This window comes from Oculina patagonica, chromosome 1 (genome assembly GCF_052425735.1).
Source record: "Oculina patagonica isolate OP01 chromosome 1, crgOcupat, whole genome shotgun sequence".
Classification (NCBI taxonomy): Eukaryota; Metazoa; Cnidaria; class Anthozoa; order Scleractinia; family Oculinidae; genus Oculina; species Oculina patagonica.
The window spans coordinates 29,366,019-29,385,465 of NC_135758.1; the positions used below are offsets into that span (position 1 = coordinate 29,366,019).

At 38.2% G+C, this 19,447-nt stretch overlaps 2 protein-coding genes and 1 pseudogene across 4 annotated transcripts; 2 read left to right on the forward strand and 1 right to left on the reverse strand.

The window, feature by feature from the left end:
* Positions 1-219: 219 nt before the first annotated feature.
* On the forward strand, positions 220-3,349 carry LOC144663056 (uncharacterized). Of its 2 annotated transcripts, none has more exons than XM_078524006.1 (4): positions 220-241; positions 1,013-1,536; positions 2,486-2,630; positions 3,081-3,349. In XM_078524006.1, the coding sequence occupies exons 2-4, from the start codon at positions 1,060-1,062 to the stop codon at positions 3,224-3,226; spliced, it is 768 nt and encodes a 255-aa protein (XP_078380132.1). In that variant the 5' UTR covers positions 220-241; positions 1,013-1,059; the 3' UTR covers positions 3,227-3,349. The 2 variants fall into 2 exon arrangements, with proteins under 2 accessions (XP_078380132.1, XP_078380123.1); XM_078523997.1 differs by lacking the exon at positions 220-241 and adding an exon at positions 759-817 and having other exon boundaries at positions 959-1,536.
* A 1,181-nt stretch (positions 3,350-4,530) lies between these two features.
* On the reverse strand, positions 4,531-5,762 carry LOC144662984 (uncharacterized; annotated as a pseudogene).
* Positions 5,763-7,377: 1,615 nt separating this feature from the next.
* LOC144663020 (mitochondrial glycine transporter B-like) lies at positions 7,378-19,177 on the forward strand. 2 transcript variants are annotated; one of them, XM_078523956.1, is made up of 11 exons: positions 7,378-7,560; positions 8,707-8,811; positions 10,187-10,326; positions 10,420-10,501; positions 10,595-10,665; positions 14,137-14,239; positions 15,041-15,110; positions 15,226-15,324; positions 16,340-16,506; positions 17,280-17,372; positions 17,690-19,177. In XM_078523956.1, exons 2-11 carry the CDS (start codon positions 8,719-8,721, stop codon positions 17,717-17,719), a joined length of 948 nt encoding a protein of 315 aa, XP_078380082.1. In that variant the 5' UTR covers positions 7,378-7,560; positions 8,707-8,718; the 3' UTR covers positions 17,720-19,177. The 2 variants fall into 2 exon arrangements, with proteins under 2 accessions (XP_078380082.1, XP_078380090.1); XM_078523964.1 differs by lacking the exons at positions 7,378-7,560; positions 8,707-8,811 and adding an exon at positions 9,691-10,062.
* Positions 19,178-19,447: the final 270 nt, after the last annotated feature.

A 19,447-nucleotide genomic window follows, 5' to 3' on the forward strand; every position in this document is an offset into this window, starting at 1 on the left:
GCAATAAAGTATTTTCCTAGCAGTCCTTAATAAGGTTTATCATTTTCAATTTTTTTATATTCAAAAATAATTTACCTTGTTTTACATCTGAAGCGCATTAATTTTGCTTTTCAAAGAGTGCATGTCCTTTAAAAATTTCCACCCGACCCCTACCCCTACCCATACCCCTACCATTGAGCTCATTCCAGGCAAGATCTGAGAGCGAGTCTCTCTTCACCAAGTATCTTCACACTAGTGACAGGTAAGTCAGGGAAATAAACTCTACAAAAATATGTCTTTTAGTTCCGTTTTGACATATATTGCGGTGAATATGTAAACTGAGGATGCAAGAATTTCAGAGAAAGAGATCTTCGCAATTTAAGAGCAACTACGCAGTTGCAGGGAAGCTTGAAGAAAGACCGTCCATACCGTACTGGTAAAAGGCAAATGCTTCTGTTGCGGAGCTCCAGTGCATGCAAGCTCGGATCTCGCTCAGAGATCATGGTTTAACACCCAGACTTAGGAAATCCTGCAGAAGGCTCATTTTTTAGAGTTCTCTTGCAACTCCATAAGTTTCTGTACACGTATCACTGTATTAGATATCTTGTCTTGTCTTGTCGGTAAAGCCCCAAGCCCTCGTCCCCCAAAATTTATAAATGACCTTCAATGGGGTCGGTATGGATATAACCTGAAACTACACAATGCATGTTTGTTTTGGGACCTTGAAAAGTGGCCTATAGGCACACATTCCAACAGATTCCAAGGATAACCAAAGGGAATTGTTTTAGAGAAATCCCTGAAAGTGACTTGGTGTATTATGTAATCAACTTTATGAAGAGTGACAAAGCGGCCATGTTGGGGGTCAAAACAATAAAATAAATGTTCCCAAAATTTGCATGATAAAAAAAGTTAAATTCCCAGTGGAGGGAAACGCTTTGTTCCTGTCTCCCGACATGGCCGCCGTGACGTCAGTTGCAAGCCAGCAATATTGCCCCTATTTATCAATATTAATATTTTTTATTGCTTTCTCAAGTTTGATAGATTTTATGACAGCAGCACTTTGTGGAATCCCTTGAATAAATGTTGGGAATAATAGTCAGTTTCCTGAGGAAACAAGTTGTCATGTTAAAGCATGACAAAATGAATGGAATTTTTTACTCAATTATAAGACAAAGCATAAAAACTGATGCAAAACTTCAGCCTGCTCTTATTCCAGTACATGGTGTTGTTTTCGATTTGGATGGCACCCTTACTTTACCAGTGTTAGACTTTGCTAAGCTTAGGAGTGAACTTCAGTGTCCTAAAGGTGTTGACATCTTGGGGTTCTGCAATTCAAAATCTGGAAGGGAAAAAGAAATGGCTCTTCAACTGGTAGAGAAATTTGAAGAGGAAGGAAGACAAAAAACAAAGCTTCAACCTGGTGTGTTTGAACTACTTAAATTCTTGTCACAGAGTGGATTAAAAAGAGCTCTTATTACAAGGAATTTGCAGGCTTCTGTGGATCAGTTTTTGGACTTATTGGGGGATCCTGATAATTATGGTGGTCCACTGACTCATGTAAGGACTGTTCCATCATAATTACTTTTAACTTTTTAACAGTGGAGTTGTCAAGTGCGATGCCATAGGATGTCCGACATCTGCACACTTCCACTCTGGTAATCATGAATAGCACTCCAGTTAGCCTGTTTATGGTTAGCTCTTAATAATGGTAATGGTAATATGATATACACCGTGTTTTCTCGTTTAAACGCCCCCGGCGTTTATTTCAAACTTGGCCTGATAGAGCCGGCCTTTTTTTTTCAAGCCCCATGTTTCTTAGAAATGATTTTTTTATTCATTATTTTTGACAGCAATATATTGAGACATTGATTTAGAGCATGTTAAACCTTTAATAATTGTTTAAGGGGTTTATTTTCAAATACAGCTTGGAGACTCAGCATTTATTTGGGACTCGGCGTTTAATCGAGAAAATACGGTACTCTCAGTCTGCAAATGTCAGATACCAGATATCATAGGCTTTTGTCACTTACCTACTGTACCTGAAAACCTTGTCATAAGAATGGAATGCTGCAGTGCTGAATGATCAGGTAGCGTGGACATTTAGTGTCCCCAATTATCTCATCTTTCTGAAAAGCTAAATAAAATTTTTATTTATTTTTTATTTTTTTTTTTTATTTGTTTGTTAAATTATTTATATGTTAATTTATTTATTTATAAAGTACCACAATAATGGTATGGATGTACAGTGGATCCCAGTTAGTCTGGCCATCATTGGACCACCAAAATCTAGTAACATAACTTTTTTTCAGGCCTGACAAAAGTGGCAATGATAATAATCCTGGTTGGCTTAAGTTAGTGTTCTCTATGTCCAGGGGGGGGGGGGCGCAGTATCTTGACCAGAAAACCTGTGATTTAATTGAAAGTTCTAGGCTCGTGAATAGTGGAAAAATATATATTAACATAAAACTACCAGTAATTAAACTCAGAATGTGCTTTTCTTTTACAGTCTCTCACTCGTGACTTCACTCCACCCAAACCCGACCCTGCTCCTCTCCTACACATTTGCAAGGAGTGGGGAGTGCATCCTAGGAATGTTGTTATGGTCGGCGATCACCTTCATGATATACAGTGTGGCAAAGATGCAGGATCAGGTCAGTGTTAATAAAAAATGGCAGTGATAATACTTGTGGTCCATGATCTCTATATGTTAATCTAATAGTTTATGTGGTCCTGGAGTCATTGGTACCAGTTTAGGGACTATTAAAATACAATCCTTGAAACTTTCTGGAAAATTTAGTTTCCATCATTTAAATTTATTTCAAGTCTGGGATGGGATACTATATTTAACTGTTTCATAGGGTTTAGGGTAGGAAAAGTGTAAAAATTGTATGTAGCATAGAACTGAGTACACCATCAGGAATCAATAAATTTTCAACCTTCTTGACCAAAATTTCATTTTACAAGTTTTTGTATCAAAAAAGTTTGTAACATTTCTTCAAAACCAGTACTCTTGTTTAATTATTTTTTTCTATGACCACTATTTTCTTTGGCTATATAAACTTTATTCACATTCATTTTTTTTTTGTTAACTTTTTTTTCAGTGACAGTGTTGCTGAATGATTCAAAGAATGGTGACTTTCGAAAGTATGCTGACTTCAATGTGGACTCTTTGAATGAGATTGTCACTTTAATTACCTCCCAGGAGAGGTTTTCTGTTGACAGAGAAGATTCTAGCACAGATTCCTAGAAAATCAGTTTAAACCAACTACTTTAGCATAACCCAGTGGCTGAGTTTTGGTCATCTCATTGGCTTTGAAGGACCTCAAAGCTTGTGCTCAGTTTTTCATGCGTAATCATTGCCAATAGCATGGAACATAATAATAATAATAAATAATAATTTATGAATTTATATTGCGCTTTTTAACATGTAAATGAGCAAAAGCGCATTACAATATTAAAACTTAAAAATATTAAAATATACTAACTATATACATTACAATATTAAAACATAAAATTATCTACATCTGCAGCCTTCTCTCAAATACAGTTGAATCCTGATAACTCGAACCCTCAGTAACTCCAACTCCCGCTAACTCGAACCTTTTTGGATTCCCCTTCAAGTCATTTTCTTACTAATTTTACCCTCGATAACTCGAACTCTTGATATCTCCAACCTTTTTTTATTTCCCTTGAAGGTTCGAGTTATCGGGATTCAACTATATTTTGAAGGGAGGAGGCTAAATTGTCAACAAGTATCTAATTTAAAAACAAAACCTTCAACAAATCTGTTTGTATCAAACATACTTCCAATGATCATCAGAACGCAAGAAGTGAGGTAGACAGAGAAGGCAGTTGTGGGCAAGTGAACATGTCACTTTACAACTCTGTCTCACACATTTCTTCCACTTTATTGGCCAGTTCAAACAAAAACCCATCAGAAAGTTGTCAAAAAGATGCAGTGGTGCTGCACACATTACTGTAATAGATCAGCCACTGGGTAATGCTAAAGCAACTTCAGACTACCTATTCTCAGTTTCCATCAGCTGATACCGGTAGTTGGTCCCGGGTGATTCCAACTATTTGCCAATAAAAAATTGAGCAGAAAGACCTGGAAATCAAAATTAACTCCTATTTTTGTAAATAATTGGATTTGAAAATAACTGTAAGCTATACAAATATTCAATTTTAATAATAATGGGGGATCTAATAAAATAAAGAATGCATAATATAACAACCTGTGTTTTTACTCAGTAAATAAATTTACAGTTCAAAGTATATTTGCAGTCACATGCTTAAAAACCCAAGCTGCCCAGATGTAGAACTTCAATCTTCATGGCAAAGATCGTGATACTCTATGGCCAGGGCATGCAGAAAAACTAGCTTAAGGATGTTTTTTGTTTGATCAACCACTTTAAATGCAACTGGTTTTGATTGATTTCATTGGAGTGTCCTATTAGAACAGTTGAACTGTTTTTAATTGACTCTGTCGATAACAGTGAGGCTGTGTCATGTCGGCAACAGCACTTCAATTTGGTACGGTCAGTTGGACTTTCCTGTGTTTTTTGGGAAAACCATTTTTGTTCAATTTGGTTAAAAGGACTGTTGAATATTGAGCAAGTGTTTAAACTGAAAAGCCTTAGAAAAGAGTTCTATACAGAAACTTGAACCAATCTGTACCATTTCAGAAAAAATTTATACCATTCAGTCAGTGATGCTGTAAAACAAAATCGCGTGAAGGGTTTTTTGAAACTTGTCTGCAAAGTCATCAGAAATCAAACACATTTGATAAGATGAAGGTTTTGGTACCAGCACCACCTCACTAGAAGTTTCTCCTTGTAACGATGGCAACTGGACCCTCAATGAAATCATATGAATGCACTAAACTCTCATCTTTCCTTGCTGTTATGTTATCCATTCTAAAGGAAGTAACCATCTCATACCATTGCTTATCATTTTCACTCAGAGTTAGTTTCCGATTGTGATCCATGCAATCAACGACTTTAAAAATCAAAATGGCAGGCTTTGCTGTTGTGCTCTTTGACCAACTCACTGCATCTTCCAGATCCTTTGTCAGGTAAAATCCTGATCCACTACTAAAGTCTCGTTTCTTTCGCCCAACACATAAATCTATTCCTTCAAGTAAAATGTTTTTAGCACTTTCATGATCTGTGCCGTGAAACAGGAAAGGATGCTGTTGGTCTTCTAATACATAGTCGCTCAGCAGGTCTTGAGTGCTTCGGCACATTTCGGATTCCTTTACCTCGAGATTCATAATGATAACGGGGGAAAGGTCTTGACTAATATGCGGTTCTACTTCTGAAGATGTATTTGAGAGCTGAAACCGCCATTCATTCTTTTGACTGGTTTCAAAGGGAAACTTTCTACTGTGCTGACACAGCAAAATGTTGTATTTGAACTCGTCGTTGATAAATCTCACGGCCCACTCGCATGCTTCGAGGTGCTGTGCCCTCGCACGCGCTAGAATTGTTTCAATGGCTGATCTCATAGGATCAAATCCGATTGAAACAAGTAATTCCTTGTTAAGAGATCTCTTCTCGGACCCACTTAGAGATTCGAAGTTGTTCCACAAGAATTTCGTAATCCAGTCACGGAGTGGCCGATGATCCCGAATTTCAGGTTTAATTTCTTTCAGGTGGTCAAGGAAGTCGAGTCGAAGCCCAAGCAAAGAACAAAGGTGAGAAGTTGAACAATTCTCAAGCCAAACTTCAGGAACTTGAACCTCTTCTGACATTTTAGATGTAAAATCGAACAATTTATCAGAAAACCTGACCTCTCAAAATGACCTTCTAGCTTGATTCTCAGAACGATTCTCAGACGGCAAGGTCGCTCAACTCGCTCCAGCTATCAACAGAAAGGCAAATACGTCCGCAATACGTACATGTGTGGGACAAATATGAACAAGATTTGATTTTTCAGTTAGTTTGTTTTGAATTCAAGTAATCGTGCAGATAATGTAAAAATAGAAGAGTAAGTTATTTAATCAAAGTGAACTGACCCGAAGTGGTAGTAAGTTCTTGCAAAAGATTTTTTTGTTGCGCTGGAAATGCAATAGGCCTTGTAGTTAAAGGCCATGTTACACGACGCAATTAATATTTCTTTTTTTTCGCAACGAGTTGCGAAAAAACACATTTTCGCAACCTGCGATGCAGCAAAATGTTGCGTTGCAAGTTTCAGAAAAAGTTGAACTATCCTTTACTTTTCACAACGTTACGAGACAAATCAAGCGCAAGCTGCAACGCAATTGTGTTGGAATCAACCAATCGGAGCGATCAGAGTCAATCGTTCAGTTACTGCTGATACAGTAGAACCCCGGTAACTCGAACTCGGATAACTCAAAACCCCGCTAACTCGAACGGTTTTTCGTTTCCCTTCAGAGTTCGAGTTACCGGGGTTCTACTGTATCAGCAGTAACTGAACGATTGACTCTGATCGCTCCGATTGGTTGATTAACGTATTCAGCGGGCGCGTTGCAAGTTGCGAACAAAAATTGCGCTGGTGTGACACCTCCTCTGCAACTTGCAATGTTTTTTAATCGTCATTATTGCGTTGCAAGTTCAGGAAATGTAAAAAAAAAGTTAAACGGCTATACGCAGCTGACAAGCCAAATTTTTGGCACAGATACTTGACTATTTTCTGGAAATGGCCGGGCTAGTTTCCAGCCCTTGCTGTTCTTGTACCCACAACCTGACTAACCTCAGTTCCCACAGAGTTTGAGATTGTCCGTACGCAGTGAAAACGCAACATTTCTGAGGATTTGTTCTAAAATTATTTGAGGTGTCTTTTATTCCGGCTCTCGTCTCTAGTCTTCTTACCAAAAGGAGTGAGCTTCAGGCTCGTTTGTGAAGCCAATCAATATCACGGACGCTTCAGATGAAGAGTAGATGTTTGAAAGGACAAATTAAAATCAATACTGATAAAACAGCATTACAAAAAGACCAAAGATATTGATTCAATTTACTCTTTTAAAAAATGTATCAAGTAAAAAATGCTATTAAAGCATCGCCCATGACGATAGCAGAAACAATAAACTATTGATTCGCCCATAAACGAATTTTTTCACTCTGTTGCATCTACAATGTATCATTATGACATTTTACATTGAATCGTAACTGAAGCATTCAACCTTAAGTTATGTAATGGCCGTTGAAGGGGGTCTATTACTTCAAGCATTTCTGCTTTTCTATATACTCCTCATCTTTTTTGATTTTAAAGCTTACGGCACTGAGAAGATTTATAAATAATAATGTAAAAATCCAAAAAAGTTAGATCATGTTGGGACGAACAGCGACAACAACACAATTGACTGTACCCATAAAAAAAATTTAATGAAATTTACAAATGATGGAATTAATGGAACTGAAATAACTTAAGAGCTTGTCCCGTTATAAATAATGTATTAAGGGCTTAACAATAACCGCAACGGCAAAACAATAGATAAATGTACTCGATCCTTCTTGAGAATAACAACATTAACAGTGCATTAATGAAGAAGACACGGCATTATGCATGACATACTAAGCCAGTAAACGAGAAAATTCAAGCAAAGCATACGCAGAGAAGGTGGGTTTTCATAACCTTACGAATCCTCAATCGGTTGTTAGTATAATATAATTTCCAGCGTTATATATTTTTAGTGGTCCATTTTGGGTTGATATCCGTTTGCCGCCGATTGCAGGTACTGTAGTTTCGTATACCACATCGATTTTCAGCCGGTATCCGATTATTAATCCTTATATTCTGTACTTCTTTGTGGTGATACGAAACACGGGCGCTTGCGGAGTTTTGAGTTCGTCAAACTAGTAAGACAGAGAGACGCACAATTAGCTACTTTCGTAGCAGAAAAAATGTAGCTGAACGCGTTATTCCTAATATTCAATGGTGAAAAATTGCGCTGTCACTGTAATGGAAAATAGCTCAAAAACGTTCGTTGATCTGCAATAAAACCAAAAGTATCACGTAAAACCTGGTTTAGAACAACATGTTCTGCGCATACATTATTGGGGTGATTAGTCGAACTATTGTGCTTTCTAGAATATTCAGCTCGACTGGCGCGGCTAACAACTGAATTTCACTCAAATAAAACTCAACTGCCGGTAGAACTAGCACTCTGCTAGAAATCAACTAAAATTATTAAGGCAGTTGTTAAGTTCTATCAGTGTAAATGAGGCTGTTATATAAGCCGGCAGTTGACTATTGCTAAGTAATCTTCATAATTGTGCAAAAGCTGAGTAAGCCCGGAAGAGCCGGGTATAAGCTTTTGAGGACAGTAGTGGAATAAGCATTAGAATAACGAATCGAAACGAACAAACTGTTTTGCTTTCAGTCTTTCGGTGGTGACTAGTTCCATTTATTCTCTTGTCGTCTTGATCGGCAATGTTTTACTCTCTACTCTGTTTTAAGTCATTTTGCCATTTTCCGTGTTGTCAGACCCTTTAAGAATAGAAATAGCCGTAGTTTTATTGCATCGGCATTTAATGAACAGCCGACCCTTTTCTCGATTTTGTGTAGGAGCCGGAGGACGGTCGCGTATAGGAAGTGGGGGGAAGTAGTCGTATATGGGACGTAGTTGGGTAGGAAGGGTGATCGTGTAGGTGGGGGGAGGGGGGCAGAAAGTTTTAAATGCTTTTAAATTGATTTTGTTACAATATAAATAGCTCATAAAGACATTATTAACTCCCGTTATTTACCGTCATCACATTTTTTTAGCCCAATTCATGCATGGAGGATACATTTGGTTTGGATGGGACTATCACCGACTCCGCGACCTGCAGAGCCTCGGAACCCGATCTTCACTTGGGAAAAGTACACCAGGTAGGTTTTACAGTGTTCAAGACCGACAGAGAAAAAATCAAAAACTCGAAATTTTAAATGAATCGTGAGCAAAGCTCACATAAAATGTATTTTTAGCAGGGGAAACTGCTTCAATATAGGGATAACCCCACGATTTTCCTTTTCAGGAGGTGTTTTTCTTTGTTTTCATTTCCTGAATAAAGTATTATGAATAAAGGAAAATTGCAAGGCCGATTCAACGGTTTGGGACTGTATTGAAATTCCAATATTTCGGAAGACACGGCCTTCCTTTAATACCCTAAAGAAGGAAGGCCGTGCCTTCCGAAATATTGGATATTCAATACAGTCCCAAACCGTTGAATCGGCCTTGCAATTTTTCTCTATTGGTTATTTAGTTATAGCTGATTAGATCCTCTACAGTTAGATGATCCGGTACTTCTATTTTGTCACGGTGGTCCTTGCAAATTCACGTTAGTTTTCAAAAGTATTATGAGTCTATCATGAATATTGTGACAGTGCGCGCTATACTGGCCTAAGAGCGCTATTTTCTCTTAACTTGTCTTTTGTAGAGTTTGAAATAGTTGATGTTAAAGCGAAGGAGAGCAGATATAAACAGAAAACCTCATTGAAAAATCATCGGGCCAAAAAAGGGGTAAAAATGTCTGAAATTCTGGATATGCTTGAAAAACCACAACAGCCGCTTGCCTCGTGCTGTTCACGTAAACATGAAATCGTGACCCATATTTGGCAGACTCAGCTTCCGTATTTGGGAGAGCGTGACCCATATTTGGAACATGTGCGTTCCATATTTGGCGGAATCAAATTCCGCGCCAATCCGCACACCTTACATTGGCCAATGAGATCTCGAAAGTTCCATTTCGTCATCGAAATCTCGTGACAAAAACTGGATTTGGGAACTTCTTTGTCGGGAAAACGTAGCAAGAAGTGTACATTTCGTAAGGAATTTCGCTGTGAAAATTTGTCTCGTTTACAGATAGGAAGCTGTTCCTGTCCTGTTTGATTTTTTGGGATATTCTTCTTCTAAATTCGTGGACATTTAACGTGGATTATTGTTGTCGGAGAAAGGCACGTGAATCGAACATCCAGCGGCCAGAGATCATGTCCTGGCGACCTTGGGTAACGAACGTTCGCGCCTAGCAAATTTTTGCTTGGACTGTTTATTCTCGCCGCAAGATCAGTCAAAGAAAAGGCGAAAACTCAATATATACTTGGATTCACGATTGAATGGGTCGAAGCGGTCGTAAACATGATGTAAGTCCAATAATCAGAGATAAGAATTATCATGTTTTGTTGCAACCTACACAATAATCATGCAAAACACTTGTTTTGAACTTAAGTCGATATTGACAATCATTTGGATTTGTTTTTCTTGCAGACATCCTTGGGGAAGGCTTTCATTGCCGGCTCTTTGAGCGGCACTTGTTCTACGTTGTTATTTCAACCATTTGAACTGGTGAAAACTCGTATACAAGTCGAAGGCATTGCTCTAACCCCAGCTGGGCGGCTCAAGTTAGGGTGAGCACTGTCTTAGAATGTTGTATGTAGTCAACCTTTAGTAAAAGTTAAGTCTTCAAGCATTGATTGTTATATTTATTTATCTATTGACAGAGGTAGCAATGGCTTGCTGTACACATTTTACTCTGTGGCCCGAAGGGAACATGTCGTCGGGCTTTGGAGAGGCCTTGTTCCTGTGAGTTCAATTTTCTTTATTGCACTTGAACTTCGTGGAGCTTCCATTCGATTTCAAATGTTTATACCCTATTTTGCTCTTGTTTCATTGTAGTCGTTGTGGAGATGTGTTCCTGGAATAGGGATGTATTTTAGTGCTCTCCATGGCCTGACACAATTTACCAGGTTAGTGTTACATATCCTACTCTGCAGCTAACCTGAAATCATACCCTCCCTCCCTACTACTGCTGCGGGGGAAGGAGGGCATGATACATTTGCTTGTCGAAAGTCATGTAAAAAACCAGATTCTGGTTTTTTGTCTGATTGGTCGAGAAACAATACTCAATGGAGCGGTGTGGACTGATTGGTTGTCGCATTTCAACGAGACTTCCGGTCAGAAGCTGGTAATGGCAAAGACGAGTCACGTTTACTGCGAGGACGAGTTCTTTTCTACGTTAGCTGACTCTCTGAAGGCAGAACAAATAGAGTGAGCGACAATGCGTAATAAATTTGGTTCCGTGAAGATGTTTTTGTTGTTCTTCTAAAACAATATTCCAGAGATGTTGGAATGTTTACAAAAGCGACCGATCCTATCTGCCGTAAAACAGCTCTTGTTGGTGAATTCCTTTTTTTGTGTGTGTAAGCTGAAATAAAGGGACGGCATCCAGTACAACTGATAAATATATGTTCGCAAGCGCCATCTCACCTACTAAAAGCATTTTTATCTCAACACGGTGAAGTTTAAATACAGGCTGTACATATGTACAATTTTTCTCCAGACGTTTTTCACGCCTTGTGGAAATCCGAGTCTCGAATTTGCCGCCAACCACAAAGAGTGGTTTGACAGTTCGACGACACATTAGTTTATTTAAATTAGGGGGCGGCTGGCGGCCGGTTAAATAAATGTATCAGGCGTTCTTTTTTCCCTCTCGCTTTCGTAAAAAGAAAAAAGAACGCCTGATCGCAGGTTACTCTGCAGCTCACTATATAACCATGCTAACTAGTTGTACCTATCGGTAAGTGCCAACGAGCGAAATACTCATGTTTGTTCATAAGAACAGATATTGAATGGTTTTTAATAGAACTATATTTGAAATGACCAAAATATGGTAATTGTATTTTAGGTAATATGCGAATAAAGTGCTATTTCTCTGGTGTTCATAAATGACACAGGCGCCGTAGTTTCCAGCGCGCGTATTCTCGCGATCGCGCACTCTTTTAAACACACTAAAATCGTACACAGATGTCTGCTACGCAGGCTGCGGGTTTGACAGGTTGATAACTCTTGACAAATCTTTCTTTTCAACGTTAAAATGTCACAAAATGTAGGCAATAAATGAGGTTTAATCACTGTTTTTTAAATACAACAAGCGATGGTTAAAATGTTTCCGTCCACAAAAGTGATAGTTGCATTTCAAGAACTTCTTATAAATCAAGTCCCAAAATCAAAACTGCTAAGATGCTTTTTTAAAAATAATTTTCAGTAATCAGAGACAGTAATGCACGGGTCAGATTTCAGTCTCGCATGCGAAGTGTCATGTTCAGTTACGCAAAACTTGAAAAATTTGAACAGAAAACAAAACTTGAATGCAAGGATTATTTGGAGACAAAACTTTTATTTAAGTTAACATTACATTTGCCGTTAGAAGCAAAAAACGTTTGACTTTCTTGTGTGTATGACATGCAGTAATTTTAAGCCTGGTTTTCACTAGCGACGCAAGCACAAGCACAAGCACAAACGCAAGCATAAGTAGTTCGTGCCAAGTGAAAACGAACGTCGACATAAGCACAAGCACATTAGCATAAGAATATGATGTTTACAAGTTAGAAGGCTTCGTTCTCGACTCCGTTCTCGCTGCAAATATTGTGGCAGAAACTCTCAGAAACTCTCTCTCCTCTACTCGTGTGACGAAGAAAGTGAAAGCGACTAATAAAGGAGAAAAACGAAACATTTGGAATTATAAATATTTTTAAAGAAAGCATTCGTCTTCGTTTTTGTCGCTACTCGAGTCCGCGCTTGGGCCTTTTTGTTTTTTGTCTACACTTCTCCGAACATTCTCGAAAAACGTTTATCAAAATCAACCGCGGCCTCTGTGACTTTGTTTAAATGTTGGAACGAGTACTTTAATTGGCTAGACACGACTAGACGTAAACAATTTTCTTGTGCTTATGCGATGTTTGTTTTCTCACGAACACAAGCACAAGGAAAGGAAAAATTTTGATCCTTATGCTTGTGCTTATGCTTGCGTCGATGCCGTTTTCACGATGAAATAAGAGCTGTTATGCTTGTGCTTGCGCTTGTGCTTGCGTCGCTAGTGAAAACCAGGCTTTAGTGAGCGTCGCTTTGTATTGATGTTATTCCTACGCGGAGCGAAAATGCGTGCCATGATTTGGAATAAATCATCGGTCAAACAATTACTTTAAACACAATCAACACTAAAAGGTAGCATTTACCCGACTTTAGCATTCTTATAAGTCAAGAAAACTCTATTTGAAGTCAACAGTCCGCTTTTGATTTTCATGTCTCTCTTCGATCGTAAATCAAAGGACTCCAAAGTCGAAAGATTATTTCATCGCTTTGAAGACCTTGATGTTCATTTTTTCGGCGGTCGAATATTCTGTAGGGTATTCTCTTTCGATTTATAGTTCCCTAAAGGTGTATTGATCGGTAAAGGGATGAATGACCACATTGAAAATTTTAACAGCGAGCTGCGTGGACGCAGTGAGAGACTGGGAACAAGTTGGGAAGAACAATACAACCCAAATATGGGGTTTACTTACACCCAAATATGGTCCAAAAAAAAAGTCCCTTACGCAGAACTTAAGATTTTCTCTGCCTATACACTCATACGCACACGGCTCTATGATTCTGCCGCCTCGACAGCCTCGCCTCTTGGCTCGGCTGTCTCGTTGGCAATTAATTACTCTCCTTTGCAAATGCCCCATTAAATTGTGTCTCGATCCATCCATTTTTAGTTCAACCACTAATTTTCTACTTTTTCCAGCCTTGTCATAGTTTTTATCCCAGTGTTTGATTTTTAAGGGGAGTTCTAATGCACCTGTCAATGTTAAGCCCCAGGGTGGGAGGGGGTGGGAGGGGGTGGCAGGCAGACCCAGGGAATTTTGACATTTTCATGGAAGCCAGAGTCAAATTCCCACCCCTGGGCACCTAGTGAATGTCAATTTTACATGTCTCCTCTTAAATTTCCAACTCAGCAGACCATTTTAGATGTCTTACCTGGGGGGGAGCTTTACGATATCAAATTCCTGTGGGTTCCCCCCCCCCCACTGGGGCTTAACAGTGACAGGTGTAAAACTTCCAGTGGACGAGAAACAGTCCATCTTGGATGGGGTTGGAGGATGCAGGGGAGGGGGGAGGGAGCAGGAATATAATACCATAAGCCTTTATTTTTTATGTCACTTCACTGTAATCAATGTTCGAAGCAAGAATAAAAAATGTTTACTATTGTGTTGGTGCAAGTGTTACAGTCTCTGTTCAGGTTCCTGTTCTTTGCAATGATAACAACAACAACAACAACAAAAACTTTTATTAAACGTAACTGAGGTATTTAGCATTGCTGCTACTTAGGGACACACATACAAAAATTATAAATAATGTAATGGTTTAACCATTATCTGTTTTCTTGTTTGTCGCAGTGAGGAAAGAACAATGGGAGAATCAGTTCTTTTGGGAGCATGTGCAAGAACACTAGCAGGAATCACTCTTTTGCCAGTCACAGTAGTTAAAACAAGATTCGAGGTAAGTTTCTAGGGTAAAATGTGTTGCTAGAAGTTCAAAAAGGTTGCCTGTGATTTTGGCAAGCTGTAGGTGGGCATAGGTCTGTCAAACATCAAAGACCTGTACCATCACAAGATAAGTACTGAATAGTCCTTGCTAGCATTTGCAAGCATGCGAGCACAGCATTTTTCTTTGCGAGCACGGGCATTAAAAAAAGTTAGCCTTGCGAGCAGTGAGCACTTTTTAAAAAGCTACCTCGACTAAAACCGAGCAGGCGAGCACTTGTACAAATATGCAACCACGAGCAAACAAGCACCTACTAAAATTTTGTGAGCAACTAAAATTTTGATGGACCATTCATGACCCCTCACAGCATTTTTCTTTGCGAGAAGGAACATTGACAAAAGTAAGCTTGTGAGCAACGAGCACTTTTCAAAAATCCACCAAAAATAATTCAAGCATGCCAGCACTTGTAAAAATGTAACAACCACGAGCAAACAAGCACCCACTAAAATTTTGCAAGCAACTAAAATTTTGATGGACTGTTCATGACCCCTCAGCATTTTTCTTTGCGAAAACGAACATTGACAAAAGTAAGCTTGTGAGCAACGAACACTTTTCAAAAATCCACCAAAAATATTCGAGCATGCGAGCACTTGTAAAAATGTGCGACCACGAGCAAACGAGCACCCACTAAAATTTTCCAAGCATTCCGAGCAGAAGCCTAATTTTGCAAGCACTGCAAAATTGTGATGGACCATTCATGACCCCTAAGCTAGAGTAAATACATCTTAAAGTTTGTCTATATTTCCTTAATTGCAGAGTGGGTGTTATAGATATAACAGTATGCGACATGCATTGATGTCAATTTGGAAAATGGAAGGAGGCAAAGGTTAGTTCTTCTTGGTTTGGCTGTGTTTTTTATAATGTTTACGACATATCACTGGATTGGAAAAAAATCTGTTGGGAAAAGTTATAAAATAAATGTTGTGTAATTTTTGTCCTAGGCCTGTATAGTGGGCTGTTGGCTACAGTAGCACGCGATGCTCCGTTTTCAGGGCTGTACTTGATGTTCTACACCGAGCTGAAGAGACAGGCAAAGAATGGTAAGAAACTAATATCTTGTTACAATTCCTGAAGATATTGAAGCCAGTCAAATTCACTTATGCAGACCTATCAACAGTTAGACTCAACATTAAGCCAACCAGCACAGAGATTCCAACCCTTTTTGATGGAAAATAGGGAGTATTTTTAGCGCTTAAGGTGCGAGCCTCCACCGGGAAATTTTGTAAGTTTGTGTTCTCCTAAGTGCCATTTCCAGCAGTTTGAGATAATTTCTGAGTTATTCTATAAGGTCTTTTTTCTTTTCACAAAAAATTTTGGTGCTTTTCTTTACTTTTGTTACACTCAGATCACAAAAAAGTACTAAAGAATAGCAATTTTTCTCTTGTTTTCAGAATTTCATGATAAATCGGGAGAATCTGATAAAAATCGGGAGAGCGGGAGGCAACACATCAAATCGGGAGACTCCCGATCAAATCGGGAGGGTTGGAATCTCTGCCAGCACAACCTTTATAACGGGGTTGCCACAGGTTAGGAAATGGTCAGGGAAAAATTAAATTCTTCAAGGTCAGGGAAAGTCGGGGAATTTTATTTTTGGTCTTGGAAAATTGACATTTTGAAGAAAAGTCAGGGAAAATTGGAATATAACACCGTTGATTTCATGAAATTGATGGCTGGAAGAAACATTTCAGTTCAATGTGATCCCAGTGATGTGTATTTTCTTAGAAGTGAAGGCTGGGGGCTACTATATCTGACATTTTGTATTTATTTGGTCAAGGAAATTTATCCGGGAAAAGTCGGAATTTTGAAAACTGATGTTTGTGGCAACCATTTACAACCCAATAATGCGAAGTAGCTTGTTAAGAAACGAGTTGTGGCAGCATTCTTAAAAGAGAAAGCTCGAATAAAAAAAGAACATTGAGTTATTATGGCATAATTCCAGTTAATAATACATACCTTGGATTAAATTGTGCTCCACAAGTCACTGTCATGATGTGTGTCTCCCATTTAGTACATTGTTCAGGAGTATAATAAGTGTGTATTTTACTTCTCTTTCAGAACTTGGCACACCTGAACTACGTCCACTTGAGACATTCATTTGTGGTGCATTTGCTGGAATCATGGCATCAGTCATAACTCAGCCAGCAGATGTGGTAAAGACAAGACTCCAGTTATTTCCAAGCGAGTATAATGGTACTGGCAGTGCTGTCTTTGCTATACTCAAGGTAAAAATAACTTGATCACTCAATTTTTAAGCGATGATGATTGCTTGATGTCGCGATGGGTAGGTGGGATCTGTACTGCAAGCATTCTGTTAGCTTTCTGTTGCGCCTGATTGACCGATCAGTAGAACTGAATGGGACTAGGCACTTGCTTCACGACTAAAATATTTAATGTTTCACGAACAGAGATCAAGTTAACAAGAAATTGCTCTGAAAAAGACAGCAAAATACTCCTGGGAAGTTGGAAAGGGCTGATAAAAAATGTAAATGCAAGATAAAAATTATATTTGACGAGTTATAGTAGATTCGGTAAACAGACATTTCTACATTCTTTTTAATACACTTGGTCTGTGAAAACAATTGAGAGACTGCAGTTCGACCTTGGTTGCCTGAGAGAGATATCTCGTATCAGGCCTATACCAAATGTCACGCTTCAAAGATCACGCAACTTTTGTCATACAAGCATTCAATACTAATGTTGTCAGCTACTTTATGTAGTATCGTTGACAAATTTTCAGAAAATAATTTAGGAACCCTTGGGAAAAGTCATCGCTTCTGCATTCATTGCGTGCCATTGCCATTTATAATTATTTCTATTTGTTGCATTTATAGGCAAATTGTTAGGATAGTGCCACCCAAAACAAGAATTGCTCATAGTAAATAATTATATATTGTATCATGGCACCTCTCATTGCAATTTAGAAGTTCAAACATGTTCATGAAAGTTCACAGATATGCATTGATTATTTTAACTCTCTCTAATATTTTCTCCTCAGACAAATGGAGTACAAGGACTCTTTAATGGCATTGTTCCCCGCACTCTGAGAAGAACTCTCATGGCAGCTATGTCCTGGACTGTTTATGAGCGGGTAACTTCATCTGATCATTTTACAGACTTAAGTTTGATAGTTTCATCGTGACTTACATGTGCTGTTAAAAATAGGGGGATGAAGGAATGGCATTTCTAATTAGGCACATTCTCTTGGTTTCACCATTTTGAAAAACATCAGTGTTTGGAAAACAGTAAGATTGGGTTGCACAACTTTGAGTGGCATGCAAAAGTGAGAAAATGTGCGTCCACACAGAAAAAGGTTCAGCCTTAATGATATTTGATGTTGTTTTTTCAAAACTTATGGTGATGCTTGTACTGACATTAATTAACTAAATCCTTTTATTATCTTTGCAGCTTTCAAGAGAACTTGGGTTGACAACATGACATGCAGGAAAAAAATTAGTACCTTGTCAAGATGCAAGATCCATTTCGTCCTCTCAGCAACTGGATTCATGAGCAAAAAATCCAGAAGAAAGAGACTGTTCAGACAGTGAACAGACAGTGTTCCTGTAATCAAAGCTTGCAAACAAGTGAAACAGGCACTAGAGAAACACAAAACGTCTATTGTGCCGTTGCACACTTAAAGATAGGGAGACGATAGGCAGTTGTTTGTGAAACACTGAAAGATATGACAATTTTGCTCTTGGCAAGATTAAGATAATAACCACATTTCAAGGATGTGAAAATAATTTACTTTTAGAGTAAGAGGTATTGGCTTCCATTTCAAATGGAATTTTAAAACTATGTTTTTATTGAGAACATTTGCCTAAAGTCAAGTAACTTGATTATAAGTTATGGGGTTTTGTGGTGAACTTTTTAAAGAAGGTTGACAAAGCTGACCAGCACAGTCTGCCAAAGTAAATTAAGTAATTTAATTGTGTTGTACCTTAAAATATCTATACCTTCCCCTTGGAAGGTTTTTTGGTTTGACCTCCCCTGACCCCCCATCTCTAGGAATTCCAGTTAAGCTTACTACTTTCCTTCAAATATTTTGGCTACTGAGACCCTCCCCCTTAAAATTTCCAGTGACCTTCTGTAGGGTGGGTATGGATATTTTCTGGAACCATACATTTTAAGTTATGGTTTATAGGTCAAGCTTTTTTTTGACAAAGCCAAACAACCAATAAAAAAGGCATTTATTTCCTTGCTTACAAAGGGAAGTGATAAAATTAATTTGTACACTTAAAACAGTCTTTGCATGATTTATGCAAAGAAAATAGTAAGTCGGTTTGATTTCTAAAATTGGTCGTCATGCTGGCTACAAGAGTGTGACTTGTTTTTAGAGAACTACCAGACACTGCAGTTCTCATTTATCATTGTTTATGGTTTGAGCACAACTGAGTGATATATTTATTTCCGAGTAAGAGAATAAGTTGCTAAGTACGTTAATATTATTGTGAGCTGTTTCTCCTTTCCCTTGTGGGTCATGAAATAAGGAATGGAAAATGCAAGAGAGAAAAATGGCCCGGCCACAACTGTTTTACTGTGATGTATTTTCTGCAGTATTTCATCTTTTCTTTATCGCTTTACATTTATAAGGGGAAATGAGAATTGCTTACATTGCAACTATTCAGTTTCGTTTCTCTGAAGCAAATAATCCTGTTAAGCATGAGTTGGATAATCACCAGCTCTCTTTTGATCTTTGTCAGTTGCTCAGGTAATACTACCGGTATATATATTGTACATGAAAATTTATATGAATTTGTGGATATATTTATAGTCTATGTAAATTGAAGTGGAGAAGGTTCTATGATATAGATATGAAAACAAATTATCTGATATTTGAATTTATAAATTTTTAACATTTCTTAAATTGGTTAAATAAATGCAATATTGACTTTTTGTCATAACATTTTTTTATGTTTGTAGAAATGTAGAATCAATGCCTTGGGTTTAGAAATAAACCTTGTCTGATTTTATTCAAATCCCCTACATTCTTCACAAATTGTTTAAAATTCGTTTGGTGTTGATTGGGAAAATTTTGGTGGTCATGCAGGAGCCCCCTGTGGTGGTACATCAAGACTATTTCCCATTAACTTTTGCACGGTTGTCAGTTTGCTTGTACTGTGTCATTGTAGGATAGTAAACAATGTCCATCTGATCTATACCAAG